Source organism: Rhinolophus hipposideros (assembly GCF_964194185.1).
Source record: "Rhinolophus hipposideros genome assembly, chromosome: 17".
Taxonomy (NCBI): domain Eukaryota; kingdom Metazoa; phylum Chordata; class Mammalia; order Chiroptera; family Rhinolophidae; genus Rhinolophus; species Rhinolophus hipposideros.
In genome coordinates, this window is record NC_138063.1 from 55645695 (window position 1) to 55668585 (window position 22891).

The 22891-nt window shown below is 37.0% G+C and overlaps 1 protein-coding gene across 1 annotated transcript; it reads left to right on the forward strand.

Moving 5' to 3' along the window:
* Window positions 1-6171: 6171 nt before the first annotated feature.
* On the forward strand, window positions 6172-8042 carry MC5R (melanocortin 5 receptor; the record flags this gene model as incomplete). The annotated part of the gene is made up of 2 exons (XM_081077963.1): window positions 6172-6247; window positions 7039-8042. The coding sequence occupies 2 exons, from the start codon at window positions 6172-6174 to the stop codon at window positions 8040-8042; spliced, it is 1080 nt and encodes a 359-aa protein (XP_080934089.1).
* Window positions 8043-22891: the final 14849 nt, after the last annotated feature.

The following is a 22891-nucleotide window of genomic DNA, read 5'->3' on the forward strand; positions in this document are numbered from 1 at the left end:
AGGGAGTGGAACCAAACATTCAAACTATTGAAAGAGAGAAATCATGAGCCAAGAATAATATATCCAGCAAAGATTTCCTTTAGATATGAATGAGGAATAAAGACCTTTCCAGACATACAGAAGCTGAGGGAGTTTTCTAATACACGACCTGCACTACAAGAAATACTAAAGGAGGCTATTCGACCACCATCAACAGGTACAATTTGTGGCAACCGAAACATAAAAATGGGAGAATAAAGGCCTGAACCGGAATATGGGAATGGAGAAAGTAAGCGTGCTGAAGAAAATGGAATACTCTAAATATCAAACTTTCTTTTACATATACTTAAGGGTAACCACTCAAAAAAAATCCAGAACTGAAATATATACTGTAATAAAAGAAGAAACAGAGGGAAACATCATAGAATACCACCACACAGAAATAATAGACAACAACAAAAAGGCAAAGAAACAATGGAGACACAGCCTTACCAGAAAACTAAAGATAGAATGACAGGAAATCCTCACATATCAATAATCACCCTAAATGTAAATGGACTGAACTCGCCAATAAAAAGGCACAGAGTAGTAGATTGGATCAAAAAACTAAATCCAACCATATGCTGTCTCCAAGAGACACATCTCAGCTACAAGGAGAAGCATAGACTCAAAGTGAAAGGGTGGAAATTGACACTCCAAGCAAATGGTATCCAGAGAAAATCAGGTGTAGCCATAATGATATCAGATGAAACAGACTTCAGGGTGAAAAAGATAACAAGAGACAAAGATGTACATTTCATAATGATAGGGACATGATACAGCAAGAAGACATAACAGTCATCAATATTTATGCCCCAAATCAGGGAGCACCGAAATATACCAAGCAACTACTAACAGAACTAAAGGGAGAAATTGACCAAAACACAATTATACTAGGAGACTTAAATACATCATTGACAGCCATGGATAGATCATCCAAACAGAAAATAAATAATGAAATAGCAGCCCTAAATGACACATTAGATGAAATGGACATCATTGACATATGTAGAGCACTTCATCCTAAAACATCAGGTTATGCATTCTTTTTGAGTGTACATGGAACATTCTGAAGGATAGACCATATATTGCAACATAAAATCAGCCTTAGCAAATTTAAGAAGATTGAAATCGTACCAAGCATATTCTCTGATCACAAAGCTTTGAAATTGGATATCAACTGCAAAAAGAAAGCACGAAAAAACACAAACATATGGAGATTAAACAACATACTGTTAAACAACGACTGGGTCAAAAAAGAAATTAGAGGAGAGATCAAAAGATACATAGAAACTAATGACAATGAAAATACATCCTACCAAAATTTTGGGGATGCAGCGAAGCAGTTTTAAGAGGGAAATTTATATCTTTACAGGCCTATCCCAAGAAACAAGAAAAATCCCAAATAAATAACCTCATGTTATACCTTAAAGAACTAGAAAAAGAAGAACAAGTGAAACCCAGGTCAGCAGAAGAAAGAAAATAACAAAAATCAGAGCAGAGCTCAATCAAATAGAGAACAAAAAGACAATAGAAAAAAATAATGTGACAAAGAGCTGGTTGTTTGAAAAAATTAATAAAATCGACAAACCCTTGGGTAGACTCACTAAGATAAAAAGAGAGAAGACACTAATTAACAAAATCAGAAATGTAAAAGGGGAAGTTATCATGGACACCACAGAAATACAAAGGATCATGCAAGAATACTATGAAGGAGTATATGCCACCAAATTCAATGACCTAGAAGAAATGGACAAGTTCTCAGAAACATATAGCCTTCCAAGGCTGAACCATGAAGAATTGGAAAATCTAAACAGACCGATCACCAGTAACGAAATTGAATCTGTCATCCAAAACCTTCCCAAAATCAAAAGTCCAGGACCAGATGGCTTCACTAGTGAATTCTACCAAACCTTCCAACAGGATCTAACAACAATCCTGCTCAAACTCTTCCAAAAAATTGAAGAAGAGTTAGTACTCCCTAAGTCATTTTATGAGGCCAACAATATCCTGATACCAAAACATGGTAACAACAACACAAGAAAAGAAAACTACAGACCTATATCTCTGAGGAATACTGATGCAAAAATCCTAAACAAAATTTTAGCAAATTGAATACAACAATGCATTAAAAAGATTATTCATCATGACCAAGTGGGGTTCATCCCTGGAGCACAAGGATGGTTCAACATCTGCAAATCCATCAATGTGATACATCACATAAACAAAATAAAGGACAAAATTCATATGATTCTATCAATTGATGCAGAAAAAGCATTTGATAAGATACAACATCCATTTATGATTAAAACACTTAATAAAATAGGTATAGAAGAAAAATAGCTTAAGATAATAAACACCATCTATGAGAAGCACTCAGCTAATCTCATAATTAATGGTGAAAAACTGAAGCCCTTTGCTCTACGTTCAGGAACACGACAGGGCTGTCCCCTATCACCTCTGCTATTCAACATAGTGTTGGAAGTCCTTGCCAGAGCCATCAGGCAAGAGAAAGAAATAAAAGGCATCCAAATTGGGAATGAAGAAGTTAAAATATCACTCTTTGCAGATGACATGATGCTATATACAGAAAACCCTTAAGACTCCACCAAAAAGCTGTTAGAAACAATCAACGAATACAGTAAAGTTGCTGGCTACAAAATCTACGTACAAAAGTCCATTGCATTCCTATATATTAACAATGAAATCTCATCAAAAGAAATACAAAAAACAATTCCCTTTGCAATTGCAGCAAAAAGAATAAAATACCTAGGAATAAACTTAACCAAGGATGTGACGAATTTATATGCTGAAAATTATAAGACATTTTTGAAAGAAATTGAAGATGACGCAAAGAACTGGAAAGACATTCCATGCTCATAGATTGGTAGAATCCACATAGTTAAAATGGCCATATTACCCAAAGCAATATACAGATTTAATGCAATCCCCATCAAAATCCCAATGGCATTTTTTAAAGAAATAGAACAAAAAAAATCATCAGATTTGTTTGGCACCACAAAATACCCCAAATAGCCAAAGCAATCTTAAGAAAAAAGAACAATGCTGGAGGTATCACACTGTCTGACTTTAGCTTGTACTACAGGGCTACAATAATAAAAACAGCATGGTATTGTCAGAAAAACAGACACCTAGACCAATGGAATAGAATTGAGAACCCAGAAATAAAACCACAGAATATGGACAGATAATTTTTGACAAAGAAGCTAAAAACGTACAATGGAGGAAAGACAGCCTCTTCAATAAATGGTACTGGGAGAATTGGATAGCCACGTGCAAAAGAATGAAACTGGACTGTTACCTGTCACCATGTTCCAAAATTAATTCATAATGGATCAAAGACTTAAGCATAAGACCTGACACAATAAACTGCATAGAAGAAAACTTATGGACCTTGGGTTCAAAGAGCATTTTATGAATTTGACTCTAAAGGCATGGAAGTAAAAGCTAAAATAAACAAATGGGACTATATGAAACTGAAAAGCTTCTGCACAGCAAAAGAAACTATTGACAAAATAATGAGGCAACCAACTGAATGGGAGAAGATTTTTGCAAACAGTGCCTCTAATAAGGGGCTAATATCCAAAATATACAAGGAACTCATGAAATTCAACAACAAAAAAACAAACAACCCAATTGAAAAATGGACAGAGGACCTGAAGAGACATTTCTCCAAAGAGGACTTACAAATGGCAAATAGACATATGAAAAAATGCTCAACATCACTAATCATCAGAGAAATGCAAATAAAAACCACAATGAGATATCACCTCACCCCAGTCAGAATGGCTATCATCAACAAGACAAATAGCAACAAGTGTTGGAGAGGCTGTGGAGAAAAAGGAACCCTGATACACTGTTGGTGGGAATGCAGACTGGTGCAGTCGCTATGGAAGGCAGTGTGGAGGTTCCTCAAGCAATTACGAATAGAATTACCATATGACCCAGCAATCGCTCTCCTGGGTATCTACCCAAAAACCTGAAAACGTTTCTCTATAAAGACACGTGTACTCCAATGTTCATTGCAGCTTTGTTTACGGTGGAAACAACCAAATGTCATGGAAACAACCAAAATGTCTTTTGATAGCTGAATGGATAAAGACGTTGTGGTATATATACACAATGGAATACTATTCAGCGTTAAAGAAAGATGATATAGGAGCATTTGTGACAACATGGATGTATCTTGAGAGTATTATGCTAAGTGAAATAAGTCAGACAGAAAAAGCAGAGAACCCTATGATTTCACTGATATGTGGTATATAAACCAAAAACAAGACAAACAAATGAGAAAGAAAAACTCATAGACACAGACAATAATTTAGTCGTTATCAGAGGGTAAGGGGGGTGGGGGAGGGAGATGAGGGTAAGGGGGATCAAATATATGGTGATGGAAGGAGAACTGACTCTGGATGGTAAACACACAATGGGATTTATAGATGATGTAATACAGAATTGTACACCTGAAATTATGTAATTTCATTAACAATTTTCACCCTAATAAATTAAAAAAAATAAAACTAATTCATTTCAGCACATGCAATAGCATCTGTACACAGGGCTTAGATTGGTGTGCTATTTGACCAGCATCAAAGGCAACTGTGCTATGTAGTCTGGACAATTAATTGTCTTTAACAGAAGTTTCCACTTTTACCACTTTATTGGGAAACCAGGATCTTTTACAGAGCCCTCTTTTATCTGGAATATAAAGAAAAAATAAGGAATGCTTGAATCTTTATATGTGTTCTATCAACCATTCCTTTGCACATACACAGCCCTGTTCTCAACATAAGAAACCTCTTCACAGCATTCCATCTGTGGCTGTCAGCATGGCACTAAAACACCAGGGCATTGGACTTCCCAGACTGCAGCCTCGTATGCTTACATTTATTGGAAATCTTGTCAGATCATGTGCGAAGCTGCAAACACATCTGTGGTAATAGAGCAGGTTCGTGCATTTCTGTCCCAGGTTTGTCTTGGCAGTCACTTGGGCATCTGTTTCTGGTGTTGTGTGATAAAGGTCCTTTGGGGGAAAGGGAGTTTCACGTCAGTGTTTTAGGTACCAGAGAAATGGGTGGTCCAGAAAATATTGCCAAAAGCCATGATATCTGGCAGAGGAAAGTCTCTTTTCTCTTTTTTCTCTAGTAGCAAAAGTATGTTGTTAGTGTTAGACCTGGCATGGCTGACAGAGTTCTTGTGGAGGAGTTAAAGTCTTGGGCCAGCAAGGGGTGTGTATTAGGATCACAGATGACAGTTCCAGGCTGCGGTTTCCCAGAGAGCAGTCGTCGGGGGAACATTGAGCCAGGGTCCCAGAGGGAAGGACTGACAGAAAAATGGGAGAACCTGAGCTGTCATATGATCTGTCAACGTTTTAATCAGTAGGTAAGAAGAAAAGAAGAAAAGTCAAAAAGAATAACCAGCTAGAAAACACACTTGAACGCACTTTTGGGGGAAGATTTTCCACAAATAGAAGAAAGTTGTTCTAAGCAGGTGTCACCAGGAGCTCCTAAGGCCGGCAACCAGAGCAACGTACGCATGGGAAAGGGAGGTTCATAATCTACAACTCTGACCGCTAGGTGGTGCTTCAGGCCCACCGCTGGGTAAAGAGCCTGTCCTGGTCAAGAAGGTCCAGGTCCCGAGAGAGAGCGGCGGCAGGGAGGCGGGGCTGCGAGGCTGTGTAAAGGCAAGAGAGCAGCGACCATGCTCAAGACGCCTGTCAGCTCGGTTTGAAGTGTCCTATCCTAGAGTGATGGCATTTAACTCTTGGCAGCGGTCGCACCCTTTGGATGTCAGGTGTCCAGGCTGAACCAGTGTCCCGAGCTAGGGGCCCACGGCTGCTGTGAAAGAGAAGAGACGTGGGGGAGAGCACTGGTAAATAGCCATGCTTTCTATTTACTTAAAATCATCTTGAAAGGAATGCAAAATCATGCCTAACCGACATGTGGAAGAGAGCTAGTTGAACATTTAAACAGCTTGATCTGATGTTTAATGTAATAGCATAATTAATTGGTCACTATCTCTGAGATAGAACTAGACAAAATAACAAATGATTACATTTCAGTAAATACTTATTGTTGATGATGAGAATGATGACAGAAATTCTAACTCTCTCCCCAGATGTGCTGAGTTTGGATGGCAAAAGGATTTTTTAATATAAATCATGGTAGAGAAATTGGGCGAAAAAGGAGTGATCTTGCTCTAATTCTTGGTAAATTTAAATCTCTTGTTTCTTTGTACTATGCTTATGTGGAACTTATGAAACTATCCATTAATCAGATTTTATGGAATTGCAAATGCAAAAGTCAGGGAAATATTTATTGACGGAAGAACAGCATTCTGTGTGCCTTGATTTTAACACGTATGTGCAACTAAATTTATGAATTGAAGACAGTAGCTTTTTATTTGTGATTATGTTGAGGTTAGTGGATCACCTTGGTTACAATCTTAATTACAACTATGGAGACTGAATCCTAGTGGATTTTAGAAGTGTCAGGACAAATGTTAAGAAGATGCCTATCTATCTCTCTTAAGAGAATATGGGCCTGTGTATCCTTCAGAAATCTAAGCTCACTTGAGGAAAATGTAATACAGTAGCCTTAGGAACGTGAAAATCAGTAGAGTGGAAGGGATTTTGTAGGTTGTGAGTTGGGGACACCTTTGAGAGTGAACTTGGTTGCCAGGACAACAAGCATAAAAAGTGAAACTGTCTCAGGCACACTGAGATGTATTAAGAGGTCTGTGAAAGAATTAGAGCCTAAAGGAAGGAGGACCAGGAGACTGGTGAAAACTGCAAGCCTGCATGTCTATTCCAGGCACTATTCCAGGGATCCGGATATGAGGCAGCAGGTATTATATTCTAATATATAGAATTTTAATACTGAGCAAATGCGCTGAGTCCATTCATCCCCATTCTCACGTTATGCTTGCTTCTTTGGTAAATTGTGCTTCTTTGGTAGATTATTAACTTCTCTGGATCATGAGTTAAAACATGTTTTGCAGTACATTTGCTGCCAAGAAGAGAAGCAATGAATTCCTCATTTCATCTGTATTTCTTGGATTTCAACCTGAATGCCACAGAGGGAAACCTTTCAGAAACAAATGTCAAGAACAAGTCATCTCCATGTGAAGAAATGGGCATTGCTGTGGAGGTGTTTCTGACTCTGGGTCTCATCAGCCTCTTGGAGAACATCTTGGTCATAGGTGCCATAGTAAAGAACAAGAATTTACACTCTCCCATGTATTTCTTTGTGTGCAGTTTAGCAGTTGCTGACATGCTGGTGAGCATGTCCAACGTCTGGGAGACTATTACCATATACTTAATAAATAATAAGCACCTGGTGATAGCAGATGCCTTTGTGCATCACATTGACAATGTGTTTGACTCCATGATTTGCATTTCCGTGGTGGCTTCCATGTGCAGTTTGCTGGCCATTGCTGTGGATAGGTACGTCACCGTCTTCTATGCCCTACGCTACCATCACATCATGACAGTGAAGCGTTCTGGAGTGATTATTGCATGCATCTGGACCTTTTGCACAGGCTGTGGCATTGTTTTCATTATTTACTACGAATCCACTTATGTCATCATTTGCCTCATCTCCATGTTCTTTACCATGTTGTTCCTCATGGTGTCTCTGTATATACACATGTTCCTCCTGGCACAGACTCATGTCAAGCGGATAGCAGCTCTGCCTGGATACAGTTCTGTGTGGCAAAGGACCAGCATGAAAGGCGCCATCACCCTGACCATGCTGTTGGGCATTTTCATTGTTTGCTGGTCTCCATTCTTTCTCCACCTCATTTTGATGATTTCTTGCCCTCAGAACCTCTACTGTTCTTGTTTTATGTCTCACTTCAATATGTACCTCATACTCATCATGTGTAATTCTGTGATCGATCCTCTGATATATGCCTTCCGCAGTCAAGAGATGCGGAAGACCTTTAAAGAAATTATTTGTTGCCATAGCTTCAGGATACCCTGTAGGTTCCCTAGCAGGTATTAAACTAAAGTATCCTTTGCAGTTTTCTTTTCTACTTCCTTTACTTTATGATGAAGTCAGTACAGCCAAAAGGTAAACAAGATAACGCAAAAAGAAATGTGCATTACCTTTATCTTTTTTTCCATCTCGAATTTGTATTATGATGCATTTTTTCTTTCCTTTTTTTTTTTTTTTTTTCCCCCCTGTGGTGGTTGTTGGGTCAGACATGCACATGCCACTTATTCATTTTGGGAATGATCTGTGATAATTTCTTATTATTCTGTTTTCTTCTTCCTTTTTCTCCTACTCCCACCCATTTCTGGGGCCATCATCTTCCATCTAGTAAGCGTGTGCTCAGGGAAGGTAAAATATCCTGGGTACAGGCATAAGCATGATGAAGAGCTGACTGGCATGGAAAGAAAACTTGTGAATATATACATCATGGGTGATTGTCTTTTCTCCCCAGCAGCACTTCTGTAACTTTGCTTAATGTTCTTGGGACTTATGCATGCTTTTCGGGGCAGAATAGAGTGGTCAAATTCTTTCCATTTTATATTTCCTGTTCATTTATTATGGAATGTTTCTACAGCTCTCCTTTTCTGATCTTTTGGTTTTATGGCTTGCGTCTATAATTGTCCAAGGATAGAATTATACTTCTGACAATCATGTTGTTTTTTTTTTTTACTTGTCTAGATATAAAACATCTTGTTACAAATCTTGCCACATGCAATGTGAAAGTTTCTGTGACTCTTTCTTACTGTCTTATTCTGACTCAGTCCACAGTTTACAAATTAATGTTCTGGGGACATGTCTTGGGCTCCAGGTGCCACTCCTCCCCCGCTCTCTCTTCCCCACTGTAGCACATGCCCGTAGCCAAGCTATTTTTGACCTTCTTAGACTGGGTCTGTCTTTGAGTCTGAAATCTTGTCACTGTATACTTTGCACATCACAATCTGACTCCAGCTGCCAGAGAAGATTAGGTGCCCATCTTTAATCCAGGGAATCCCGTCTTCTTCAATGTATAATGGATTTCATGTCTTGACTCTGCCATTAACAGGTGATGTCACGTGAATCATTTCATTTCAGGTTCCACATCTGTGCTGACCTCACAGGATGGTCATGAGAACTGTATGAGAAAATTTGAGAACACCTTGAAAACAAGTCAAACACCATAGGGATTGAGTATTTATTTTAAAGAAATGCTGTAGATGGGGTAAATATTAAGGGAGGATGCAAAGGGCAATGGTGAGAGTAGTGGTCCAGAATCCAGGCTTTGCCACAGAGCCGCTGTTTGACTCTGGGGATGTCTAACCTCTTGGTCTCAGTGTTCTTATCTGAAGTGAAGGGTTTGGTCCTTATAGCTCTTGCATTCCATTCTGTTATTTTTGGTTTTAATGATTTCTTTTTTGTTTTGGATATTTGTGCCTGGACTATTTCCAATGAAGAAAAAGTGTAAATAAAGCAGTGGGTCGTGAAGTTCACTCAACTGTAAGCTATTGAAGCCTATCAGGCAGAGGAACTTCCTGGGTGTAAGACATATAAATAACTTATAGACTTGACCTCCACCTCTGGCAGCTAAGAGTCCAGAAAAAACAATGAGGCTGGCATGAGCGGGAAAGTACATGAGACATACAAATCTTTGGAAAATGGCAAGTTAGTAGGTTGTGAGCAACTGAGTTTTGAAGGGGCAGCTAGCCCTTCAAATGTTTCCTGTTCCTTTTAGCAGAACATGCTGTGTGTATCCATGAATGGGAATTAAGTGATCTCCATGTAATTATGATGGGAAACCACAGTCCATCTTTACATAGGATGTCTCAGGAAGCTAGGTTCTGTGAAAGCCAGTCTCTCCGCTGTCCTGCTCATGTCTGTGACCCTGTTGCCTGAAGTTTTTGATACAAAGTAGGCATTCACCTGATGTTTATTATTGTTGCTAAACAATTGTGTACCTAATCTGCTGTCTACCAGTCCTGAATGCTAAGTGAGGTCACTAGGGTTCCAATCATATGAGAAATCAAACTGCAGCTCTTGTGGTTTGTATTGGCCCCATCTGTGAACTCAGTTCTCATTAAGCTAACTCTGCTTTGTGTGCTTCATGACTTCAGACAAGGTCTGACCTTTTCTATAAAGGTCTTTAAGTAAATGCTCAAATGTCTTTTCATCTCTATATAAAGAGTACAGAAATAACCCAAGTATTCAAATGTGTCTTCATTTGGAAGGAATACATGTATATAGTGATTTGGTAAATATCTGTAAATGAGCCAACCCTTGGGACTCCAACACAAAGACCCGCAAACAAAAAAAATCCAAATACTGTATCGTATTGTATATTAGCTCTTTCTGCTTCTGTAGGAACTTTATTTGGTATAAAAATATGTGTTCAAAGAAATGGCTAATTAAATGAAAGGACCAGACCACCTCTTTGAAGTGGTCATCCTGATGTGTGATATTCAGTGTTTCCGGTGTTTCTGCCAATTGGTCAGCAGCTGCTGCAAAAAATGAGAAGGTATTGGTGAATTATAATGAAGTTTTCCTCACAGTATTTATTGCTTGAGCAGTGGCCATTTCTCAGTTCAAAGTGATTCAACTCCTAAAAATTAAATAAAATTGTACACTTGCCATTATATATTGTCTTAAAGTCTGTCTCTTAGTAAATAAGTAAGTATTTTGGGGATATCCTTGATCATGTACTCAGTATAGGGCTAGAAGCAGTAGCCATCAGAGACTCTCTGCCATCAAAGAGCTTATGGAACAAATTATTTCAAGACATGAATATTTTAAGAAATGTGGAAACACTACCCACAATTCAAGATACTACACATAATTAAATGTGAATTTATGAGACACAGCTTATATATCTTATAAAATGAAGGTTGTGATATCTCTCATGGCTGCAACAGCAATTTTCATTGGTGGATGTGGGGCACATAGCAGAGTTTTCGGGTAAAGGAGTAACTTTGAAAAATCCCCAGGTGATCTCTACATCAGATATAAATGTAGCTGGAGACCAATAAACTAAAAGGACAACTTATCTGATACCTTTCCCAAGCTAATAAATGATGGTGGAAGAGGGCACCACACAGGTACTCCTATTCAAGCACTCAAATAATAAGAAACCCAGCATTACACTTGCAGGGCTCAACAGCAACCTGTGGCTAGTGCTGCCATACTAGCCACAGGTTGTGCATATCTACATTTATTTCCTAGGCTTGCTGTAGCTTTCTCCTTTTTACCCCTATGACTTTTTCTTTCTCTCATCCTAAATATGTATATTTTAAGTCTATCAGGCTTTGAGGGAGAACCATGCTTTTAGTTTCTTTTCCCTGAGCCATTTTGTCCAATTGAAAGGATTCACTGATCCTTTTGCTATATCCTTTTTGGATTTTACTGAGACAGCTTCCTTAACCTACTCAGAGGATTTGCAGTGATGGTGAAAACTGTGTCCGTTAATTTGATCCTAGTGCCAAATCTGAGTTTTAATTGGCTTATGTTATTCAACTTTTAAAATTTAATCTTTTACTTATTGGATTGAGAAGAGCTGTCTCTTCTCTTTCTGAAGTCCTGACTCTGGATTTCCTAGAATTCTTTTTTTTTTTTAATCTGGTTTCAAATGTACGAGTAAAAAATCTTATTTATTTATTTATTTGTTTGTTTATAAATTGTGGAAAAATACACATAACATAAATTTACCATCTTAACAATTTTTTAGTTTATAGTTTAGCAGTGTAAGTGCATTCATTTTGTTATTGTACCATCTTGAATCCCTTTTATTCCTGGTTAATTTCTAAACTTCCTTCAGTCTCTTCCTGTGCTAACCTCCCCTAAACTGCTTCTCTGATAGTTTCATTCTTTCTATTCAGAAACCTTTCATAACACCCAGTGTTTGCCATATTAAGTACCCAATCCTCACCTTTACCTTCAATGATCTCCAAAATATTAGCCAACCTTCCAATCATCCTACACATTAATAAAATAAGACTAATCTGAACAGGACTTGTACTTTTCTGCTTCCAGATTTTATTTAAGCTGTTCAATTAGCTGGGAACATCCTTTCTATCCACATGAACCTTAAAGTGCATCTCAAATGCCTCTTCTTCCATGAGTCTTTTTGATCTCCATAGTCATACCTCATTATGGCACACATTCTGCCAGGAACTTCAGAGAGCAGATAGTTTTTATGTCTTTTGCTAGAATGTAAGAATCTCTGTGTGAAGGGACTTGAATCAGTTAGGGTGGTGCTGTCCAATAGAACTTTCCACAATAATGAAAATGTTCTATATCTGCTTTGTCCACCATATTAGCCACTATCTGCATGTGACAATTGAGCATTTAAAATGTGACTAGTGTGACTGAGGACATAAACTTTAAATTTGCTTAATTTTAGTTAATTTATATTCACATTTAAATAACCACATGTGACCAGTAACTACCACATTGAACAACACACAGAATTTGGTTCAATGTAACAGAAAACTTGCAAAAAATGGTGAATTATTCAAGATGAAAGTTTATTCCTCTTTTATAGAAACATAAAAAGTCTGGAGGTAAGCAATTTAAGACTAGCATGAAACTCATGGGTGCCATAAAGAATCAAGGCTTATATCATTCTCAAGGCCAATTCATGGTCCAAGATGGCTGCTGGAGCTCTTATCATCCTATCCAAATTATAAGATGGAACAAAAGGAAGAATAATCAGGAACGTCAGCTTTTCTTCATTTGTTGAACGTCATTTGTTGAACGTCATTTGTTTTTCTTCAACTTTGGCAAACTGTCTTTTATTATTTCTTTATGTTTTTTTTTCCCATTTCTTTATGTCTCTTCTTATAATTCCCATTAGTCAGATTGTCTCTTAATCTTTCTCTTCATATTTTCTTCCTCTCTCTTTTTGTTATGCATTCTGAAAGACTTCTTCACCTTTTTTTCACCTATGCTTTTGACTGAGTTTTAATTTGACAATTATATTTTTAATTTTTATGACTTCTTATTTATTCTTTCATTGCCACCTTTCCATAGCAGGCTGTTTTTGAATTTATGGTTCCATATCTTGTTCAATCTTTCTAAAGATGAATTTGTTTTTTAAAATTTTTGTCCTCTTACTTGAATCATTTGTTTCCTGCAGAGTCAATGATTCTATTGATCTTACCTTTCCATTTTATATTGTTTTTATGAATTCATTCCTTTTTATACATATTTTTACTGTCATTTCTGTAGATTTTCAGAGAGAAGTAGAAATACATACTTGAGGAATGAAGAATCAGTTTGAGCTACATTTTGGGGCTAGCAGGATAAGTTTTCTGCACAAAGCAAAGCTTCAAGACACTGCCCAGAATCTAGGATCTGGTTCTAATCATGGTTCTACTTAAGCACACAGCCACACCCAGGACAAGTGTGTCCTGCACTGCTTTGCCAACTTTGAGGAGGTGCAGGAGTCTTGTCCCACCCGGCACCTTGACTATTGTTCTATTATCTTTGTTCTCATTTTGACTCCTAAGTAGAGATATCAAAGAACTTGGTTATTCAAACAAAGACCATATCCAGGTCAAAGGAGATAGGCAGAGTCCCCGAGGTGCCCATTCATCTGTTCAGTGGCCCTTTTAAAGTTAATGGTCAAACTTTTTTTGACAGTAAACATATCTCAGAATTTTTGTTTATTATCCATTTAACCTTCTGACCAGTCAATTAATGAGTTAAAGTAGCTCCAGGTGAGAATTTCACCCAAGACCTCATTGCTTGAAAGCTGCCCAAAAATATCTTGAATACAAATTGCAATAGCCTATGTATTTTGAAAGTATTATCTCATTTAATCCCCAACCACCTTAAAAAATCGTTAAATATTACTATTCTCAATTTACCCATGAGGAGACTGAAGCTTGGTGAGGCTAAGTAAGTTGCCTAAGGTTGTACACCCAATATGGAGTTATCTCTCAATTCAAACTTAGGGGATTCAAAAAATTGCTGCATTTCTTTGTTGTTGTAAGTCCTCAATACCTTTACTTTCTTTGGCTTCCTGCTGTGCTCTGCATGGGCACTGCTTGGTTCCACAATCCTTCATGGGGACTCTGCATTCTTACACCATGCCATCCCCTGTGAGTGGACACAGGTCAGGATAGGAGGGGTGGTGGCTAGCTAGTTTCCCTTTAAGAGTGACTGGTAAGCACAGGTACTGGAGGCAGGTGTAAAAAATGTGGTTTAGGCCCAGGGTTCTCCAAAAGTTGATATTGTGACCTCAGGCAGTTTGGTGCTTTACATCCAAAAGGGGCACCACATCACTCAAACTGAACAACAGAAAGAAAAAAGAATAAAAAACAATGAAGATGGGTTAAGAGACCTCTGGGATAACATCAAGTGCAACAACATGCGCATCATAGGAATACCAGAAGGCGAAGAGAGGAAGCAAGGGATTGAGAACATATTTGAGGTAATAATGTCCGAAAACTTCCCTAACCTGATGAAGGAAACCAACATACAAGCCCAGGAAGTGCAGAGAGTTCCAACCAGGATAAACCCAAACAGGCCCACACCAAGACACATTATAGTTAAAATGGCAAAGCTTAAAGACAAAGAGAGAATCTTAAAAGCAGCGAGAGAAAGGCAGAAGGTTACGTACAAGGGAACTCCCATAAGGCTATCAAATGACTTTTCTACAGAAACATTGAAGGCCAGGAGGGAGTGGCAGGAGATACTCAAAGTGATGGAACACAAAGGCCTACAACCTAGATTGCTTTATCCAGCAAGGCTATCATTTAAAGTTGATGGAGAGATAAAAGGCTTCCCAGAAAAGAACAAACTGAAAGAATTTATTACAACCAAGCCAGCATTGCAAGAAATACTAAAAGGATTTCTATAAATGGAAGAAAGATGAAAACAATTTACTACAAATTTAAAAATGGCAATAACTATGTACCTATCAATAATCACTTTAAATGTAAACAGATTAAATGCTCCAATCAAGAGACATAGGGTGGCTGAGTGGATAAGGAAGCAAGAACCTTGTATATGCTGTATACAAGAGACTCATCTCAGATCAAAAGACACACACAGGCTGAAAGTGAAAGGCTGGAGTAAGATATTTCATGCAAATGGAAGCGAGAAAAAAGCTGGAGTTGCAATACTTATATCTGACAAAATAGACTTTAAAATGAAGAACATATTAAAAGACAAAGATGGGCACTATATAATAATAAAGGGATTAATCCGACAAGAGGACATAACCCTAGTAAACATCTATGCACCTAACATAGGCGCACCTAAATATATAAAACAGGTACTGATGGACATAAAGACAGAGATCAACAGCAACACTATCATAGTAGGGGACTTCAGCACACCTCTGACAACAAGGGACAGGTCCTCCAGACAGAAAATCAATATGGAAACAACAGCCTTAAATGATACTTTGGACCACTTGGATTTAATCGATATTTTCAGAGCATTTCACCCCAATGCTGCAGAATACACGTTCTTCTCAAGTGCACATGGAACATTTTCCAAGATAGATCATATGTTAGGACACAAAACAAACCTTGATGAATTTAAGAAAATTGAAATCATACCAATTGTCTTCTCTGACCACAGTGCTATGAAATTAGAAATGAACTACAGGGGAAAAAAACCAGGAAGATACACCAATTCATGGAGGCTGAATAACATGTTACTAAATAATGAATGGGTCAAGCAGCAGATCAAAGAAGAAATCAAAAGATATCTCGAGACAAATGAGAATGAGAACACGACGACTCAAAATCTATGGGATGCTGCGAAAGCAGTTCTAAGAGGGAAGTTCATAGCACTGCAGGCCTACCTAAAGAAACAAGAAACATCACTAATCAACAGTTTATCTTCACACTTAAGGGATCTGGAAAAAGAACAGCAAAATAAGCCCAAAGGGAGCACAAGGAAGGAGATAATAAGGATCAGAGCAGAAATAAATTAAATAGAAACCAGAAAAACAATACAAAAGATCAATGAATCCAAGAGTTGGTTCTTAGAGAAGATAAACAAAATTGACAAACCTTTAGCCAGACTCATTAAAAAAAGGAGAGAGAGGACCCAAATTAATAAAATCAGAAATGAAAGAGGAGAAGTGACAACAGACACCACAGAAATACAAAAAATTTTAAGAAATTACTATGAGCAACTATATGCCAACAAATTTGACAATCTGGAAGAAATGGACAATTTTCTAGAGGCGCACAACCTTCCAAGGCTAACTCAAGAAGAAACAGAAAGCCTGAACAGTCTGATTACCACCAGGGAAATTGAATCAGTAATCAATAATCTCCCAACAAACAAAAGCCCTGGACCAGATGGCTTTACAGGTGAATTTTTCAAAACGTTCAAAAAAGAATTATCACCTATTCTCCTCAAGCTCTTCCAAAAAATCCAGAAGGAAGGAAGACTCCCAAACACTTTTTACGAAGCCACTATCACCCTGATCCCAAAAGCAGACAAAGACACCACAAAAAAAGAAAACTACAGGCCGATATCTCTAATGAACATAGATGCAAAAATTATCAACAAAATATTAGCGAACAGAATTCAGCAATACATTAAAAAGATCATACACCATGATCAAGTGGGATTCATCCCTGGTATGCAGGGGTGGTTCAACATCCGCAAATCAATTAATGTGATACACCACATTAACAAAATGAAAAATAAAAATCACATGATCATAGCAATAGATGCAGAAAAAGCATTTGATAAAATCCAGCAACCTTTTATGATAAAAACCCTTAAGAAAGTGGGAATAGAGGGATCATATCTTAACATAATAAAGGCCATATATGACAAACCCACATCTAACATCATACTCAATGGGGAAAAGCTAAAACCATTCCCCCTAAGATCAGGAACAAGACAAGGTTGCCCACTTTCTCCACTTCTATTCAACATAGTGCTGGAAGTTCTAGCCACAGCAATCAGACAAGAGAAAGAAATAAAAGGCATCCAAATTGGTAAGGAGGAAGTAAAATTATCACTATATGCAGATGATATGATACTATATACAGAGAACCCTAAAGACTCCACCAAGAAACTATTAGAACTGATAGATGAATTTAGTAAAGTAGCAGGATATAAAATTAATATTCGGAAATCAGTTGCATTTGTATATACCAATGATAAAATATCAGAAGGAGAAATTAAAATAACAATTCCATTTACAATTGCTCCAAAGACTATAAAATATCTGGGAATAAATCTAACCAAAGATGTAAAAGATCTGTACTCAGAAAATTATACGACACTGAAGAAAGAAATGAAAGAAGACATAAATAGATGGAAACACATTCCATGTTCATGGATAGGAAGAATTAATATAATTAAAATGCCCATACTGCCTAAGGCAATATACATATTCAACGCAATTCCTATCAAACTACCAACGACGTTTTTCACAGAAATAGAACATATAATCCTGAAATTCATATGGGACCATAAAAGATCCCGGATAGCCTCAGCAATCTTGAGAAATAAGAACAAAGTGGGAGGTATAACGATACCTGATTTCAAACTATATTACAAGGCTACAGTAATCAAAACAGCATGGTACTGGCATAAAAATAGACACATAGATCAATGGAACAGAATAGAGAGTCCAGAAGTAAATCCATGCCTATATGCCCATCTAATCTACGACAATGGAAGCAAGAATGTACGATGGGGTAAAGACAGTCTGTTCAATAAGTGGTGTTGGGAAACCTGGAGAGACATATGCAAGAAAATGAAGCTGGACCACCTCCTTACACCATATACAAAAATAAATTCAAAATGGCTTAAAGACTTAAATGTAAGATCTGAAACCATAAAATATCTAGAAGAAAATATAGGAAGAAACTTCATGGACATTACCCGGAGTAAGATTTTCACTGATATATCCCCTCGTGCGAGGGAAGTAAGAGAAAAAATAAACATGTGGGATTACATGAAACTAAAAAGTTTTTTCACAGCACAGAAAACCATCAATAAAACAAAAAGGGATCCTACTGAATGGGAAAAGATATTTGCCAACGATATATCTGATAAGGGATTAATATCACAAATCTATAAAAAACTTACTCAACTCAACTCCAAAAAAACAAACAACCCAATTAAAAAATGGGCAGAGGACTTGAGGAGACATTTTTCTAAAAAGGACATACAGAAGGCAAGAAGACATATGAAGAAATGCTCAACCTCACTAACCATCAGAGAAATGCAAATAAAAACCACAATGAGATACCACCTCACTCCAGTCAAAATGGCTATCATCAATAAATGAACAAACAAAAAATGCTGGCGTGGATGTGGAGAAGAGGGAACGCTAGTGCACTGTTGGTGGGATTGCAGATTAGTGCAGCCACTATGGAAAACAGTATGGAGGTATCTCAGGATTCTGAAAATGGAACTACCTTATGATGCAGTAATTCCACTCCTAGGCATCTACCCAGGGAAATCTAAAACTCCAATTCAAAAATCAGTATGCACTCCTGTGTTTATTGCAGCACTATAGACAATAGCTAAGACATGGAAACAAACGAAATGCCCATCGGTAGATGACTGGATTAAGAAGCTGTGGTACATTTATACAATGGAGTATTACGCAGCCATAAAGAAGAAAGAAATCTTATCATTTGCAACAACATGGATGGATCTAGAGAACATTATGTTATGTGAAATAAGTCAGAAAGAGAAAGACAAGTACTATCTGATCTCATTTATATGCGGAATCTAAAGAAAAGAACATGTGAATGAACTGATCAGAGACAGTTTTGAGGACACAAAGAAAAAACCGAGAGTTGTTAGATGGGCAGGTGCAGGGGGGGTTGGGGATAAGGGGAAAGGTGAAGGGATTAGGAAGCAGCTGGTAACCACCAGATGGCCTCAGGGTTTTCTGAAAATTAATTTGGGGAACTTATTCAATAATGTTGTAAAGATTTTGTGGGGTATCCGATGGACATGCGTCCTTTTGGGAGACCACCTCAGAGATAATGTGGATGCCTGACCATGGCATTGTACACCAGAAGCTAAACATTAATGAATGCCAACTATAATTTTATATATATAATGTGATGGCTGGGTGTGAGGTCGGATGGATAATGGATGGGGAGGGGGGTTCACAGTGTGAGGGATATAAATGATAAACGTCTAAGTATTACCTTGTCTTGTACACCTGAAACTAATAAAAAATAAAAAATAATAAAATTTAAAAAATTAAAAAAAAATAAAATTAAAGGTAACCTATAGTATTCCGTACACTATGAAATACTATTCGGCGGTAAGAAAAGATGAAATAGGACCATTTGTAACAACATGGTTGGATCTTGAGAGTATAATGCTAAGTGAAATAAGTCAGACAGAAAAAGCAGAGAACCATATGATTTAACTGATATGTAATATACAAACCAAAAACAACAAAAGAACAAGACAAACAAATGAGAAACAAAAACTCATAGACACAGACAATAGTTTAGTGGTTACCAGAGGGTAAGGGGGGTGGGGGGAGGGAGATGAGGGTAAGGGGGATCAAATATATGGTGATGGAAGGAGAACTGACTCTGGGTGGTGAACACACAATGGTATTTATAGATGCTGTAATACAGAATTGTACTCCTGAAATCTACGTAATTTCACTAACAATTGTCACCCCAATAAATTTAAAAAAATAAAATAAAATAAAAGAATCTGATTTTAATAAGATCCCCCAGGTGACTTTGCATGCATGCTGAAATTTGAGAATGATGCTTTTTCAATTCTTCTACACTGACATCAAATAGCATATACCCTTTAACTTCTGTTAGCTCTTTCAATCTCAACTATACTAGCCACCTAAATTAAATAATTCTGTATTCCTAAACTACCCACAAAAATGTCCAGGTCAAAGATCTGGAAACCAGAAAAAACAAAACAAAACAAAACAAAAACCCTAAAATTAAACTATATGTCTCATATGATAACGTTCTTCCCCCCCAAAAAAAAAAAAATTAAAGGCAACCTACAGAACGGGATAAAAGATTTCCACACCATATATCTGATAAGGGATAAATACCCAAAATATATAAGGAACTCATACAACTCAAGAGCAAAAGAAACCCACTAATATTCCAATATAAAATTAGGAAAAGGATCTGAGTAGACATTTTTCCAAAGAAGACATACAAAAGGCTAAGCAATACATAAAAGGTGCTTACCATCACTAATCGTGAGAAAAATGCAAATGAAACCACTATGATATATCACCTCAGACCTGTTAAAATGGCTATTATCCTAAAAACAAAAGATAAATTCTGGTGAGGATGTGAAGAAAAGGGAATCCTTGTGCACTGTTGGAGGATGTAAGTTCATACAGCCACTATGAAAAGGAACATTTGTGACAACATGGATGGATCTTGAGAGTATAATGCTAAGCGAAATAAGTCAGACAGAAAAAGCAGAGAACCATATGATTTCACTGATATGTGGTATATAAACCAAAAACAAGACAAACAAATGAGAAACAAAAACTCATAGACACAGACAATATTTTAGTGGTTACCAGAGGGTAAAGGGGGTGGGGGGAGGGAGATGAGGGTAAGGGGGATGAAATATATGGTGATGGAAGGAGAACTGACTCTGGGTGGTGAACACACAATGGGATATATAGATGATATAATACAGAATTGTACACCCGAAATTATGTAATTTCATTAACAATTGTCACCCCAATAAATAAATTAAAAATGCAAAACAAAACAAAACAAAAAAATCCAGTATGAATATATCTCAAAAATTTAAGAATAGAACTATGATATGACCCAGCAATTCCACTTCTGGGTATAGATCCAAAGGAAATGAAATCAGGATTCTGAAGAGACATCTGCCCCTCCTATGTTCATTGCAGCATTATTCACAATAGCCAAGACATGGAAACGATCTAAATGTCCATTGGTAGATAAATGGATGAAGAAAATGTGAAATGAAATATTATTCAGCCAAAAAAATAAGAAAATCCCGCCTTTTGTGACAACATGAACTTGGAGGGCATTGTGCCAAGTGAAATAAGTCAGACAGAGAAAAGCCAATATTATATGATCTCACTTAGATGTGTAGAATCTAAAAAAGCCAAACTCATAGAAACACACAGTAGATTGGTGGTTGCCAGGGGCTGGGGGAAACAGAGAAAATTAGATTGGTCAAAGAGTACAAACTTTCTGGTATAAGAAGAATAAGATCTGAGAATCTAATATACAGTATGGTGATTCTACTTAACGATACTCTACTGTATGCTTAAAAGTTACTAAAAGAGTAGATCTTAAGTGTTCTTATCATAACAACAAGCACAAAATGGTAATTATGTGAAGTAAAGAATGCATTAGCAAATCTTACTGTGGTAAACATTTCACAGTGTATATATATATATATATATATATATATATATATACACATATATATATCACAGTATATATATATCACAGTGTATATATATATATATATATATATATATATATATCACAGTATATACATACATGTATGTATCAAATCATCACGTTGTACACCTAAACCTTACTCAATGTAATATGTCAATTGTGCCTCAATAAAACTGGGGAACAAAGGAAATCGAAGGTTTTATTCTCACTGGTCAATTCATTCACTTTCAAGAGTAGTGAGAAAAACCTGTCAATGACCAAGTTTACATTCCAATATTTTACCATAAATTTACATGGTGAGGATGAAAAAAGGCACAAGATATTATATTTATATAATTATAATAATTTCTTAATGATATCTTTGAAAATGTCTGGTAAACTGCTAAACTTCAATATGTAATAGATTTAATAAGTAATGATCTGCACTTTATAGGTGAAGTGAATAAATGTAAACCCAGGGTAATAATCACTCAAAATGCCAAGAAAAAAGGACATTTAAATTATAATATTGACTACTATATTGTGTGTGAATTGTAGAGATTTTATGAAATTCTAAAACTTCTGATTTAACAATATGTGTGTCAAAAACGGGGTAAACTATCATATTTAGTAATAGCATTACCAAAGAAATATAAGAATTGTTGACCCTGAGAAAGAAGATACTTACCAAAAAGGGCTCCTGGCTAACTGGGTTCAAATGTCAAAACAGAGCCTACTAACCATTTCTCAACAGGGGCCTCTCACCCAAGCCCACTTCAGGGAGAAGCCTGCGCTGAATTGCCTGCCTCCTGCACTGAACTGTTTGCCTGTACTGTGTTTCAGCCATATGAGCTACCCCTTATAAAGAAGTTCCTGGAATCCTATTTCAACCAATAGGACTGAGACTTTCTCTGTCCAATCGGAGCTGTGCAGTGATATGCTCATTAGCATCTTCACCACCAAGCAAAGCAGCTCCATTTCTTTTTTTTTCTTTCTTTTTAATTAATTAGATTTATTGGGGTGACAATTGTTAGTAAATTTACATAGATTTTAGATGTACAATTCTGTATTATATCATCTATAAATCCCATTGTGTGTTCACCACCCAGAGTCAGTTCTCCTTCCATCACCATATATTTGATTTGATCCCCCTTACCCTCATCACCCACCCACACCCCCTTAACCTCTGGTAACCACTAAATTATTGTCTGTGTCTATGAGTTTTTGTTTATCATTTGTTTGTCTTATTCTTTTGTTGTTTTTGGTTCATATACCACATATCAGTGAAATCATAGGGTTCTCTGCTTTTTCTGTCTGACTTATTTCACTTAGCATTACTCTCTCGAGATCCATCCATGTTGTCACAAATGCTCCTATATCATCTTTCCTTAACGCCGAATAGTATTCCATTGTGTATATGTACCACAACTTCTTTATCCATTCATCTATCGAAGGACATTTTGGTTGTTTCCATGTCTTGGCCATCGTAAACAAAGCTGCAATGAACATTGG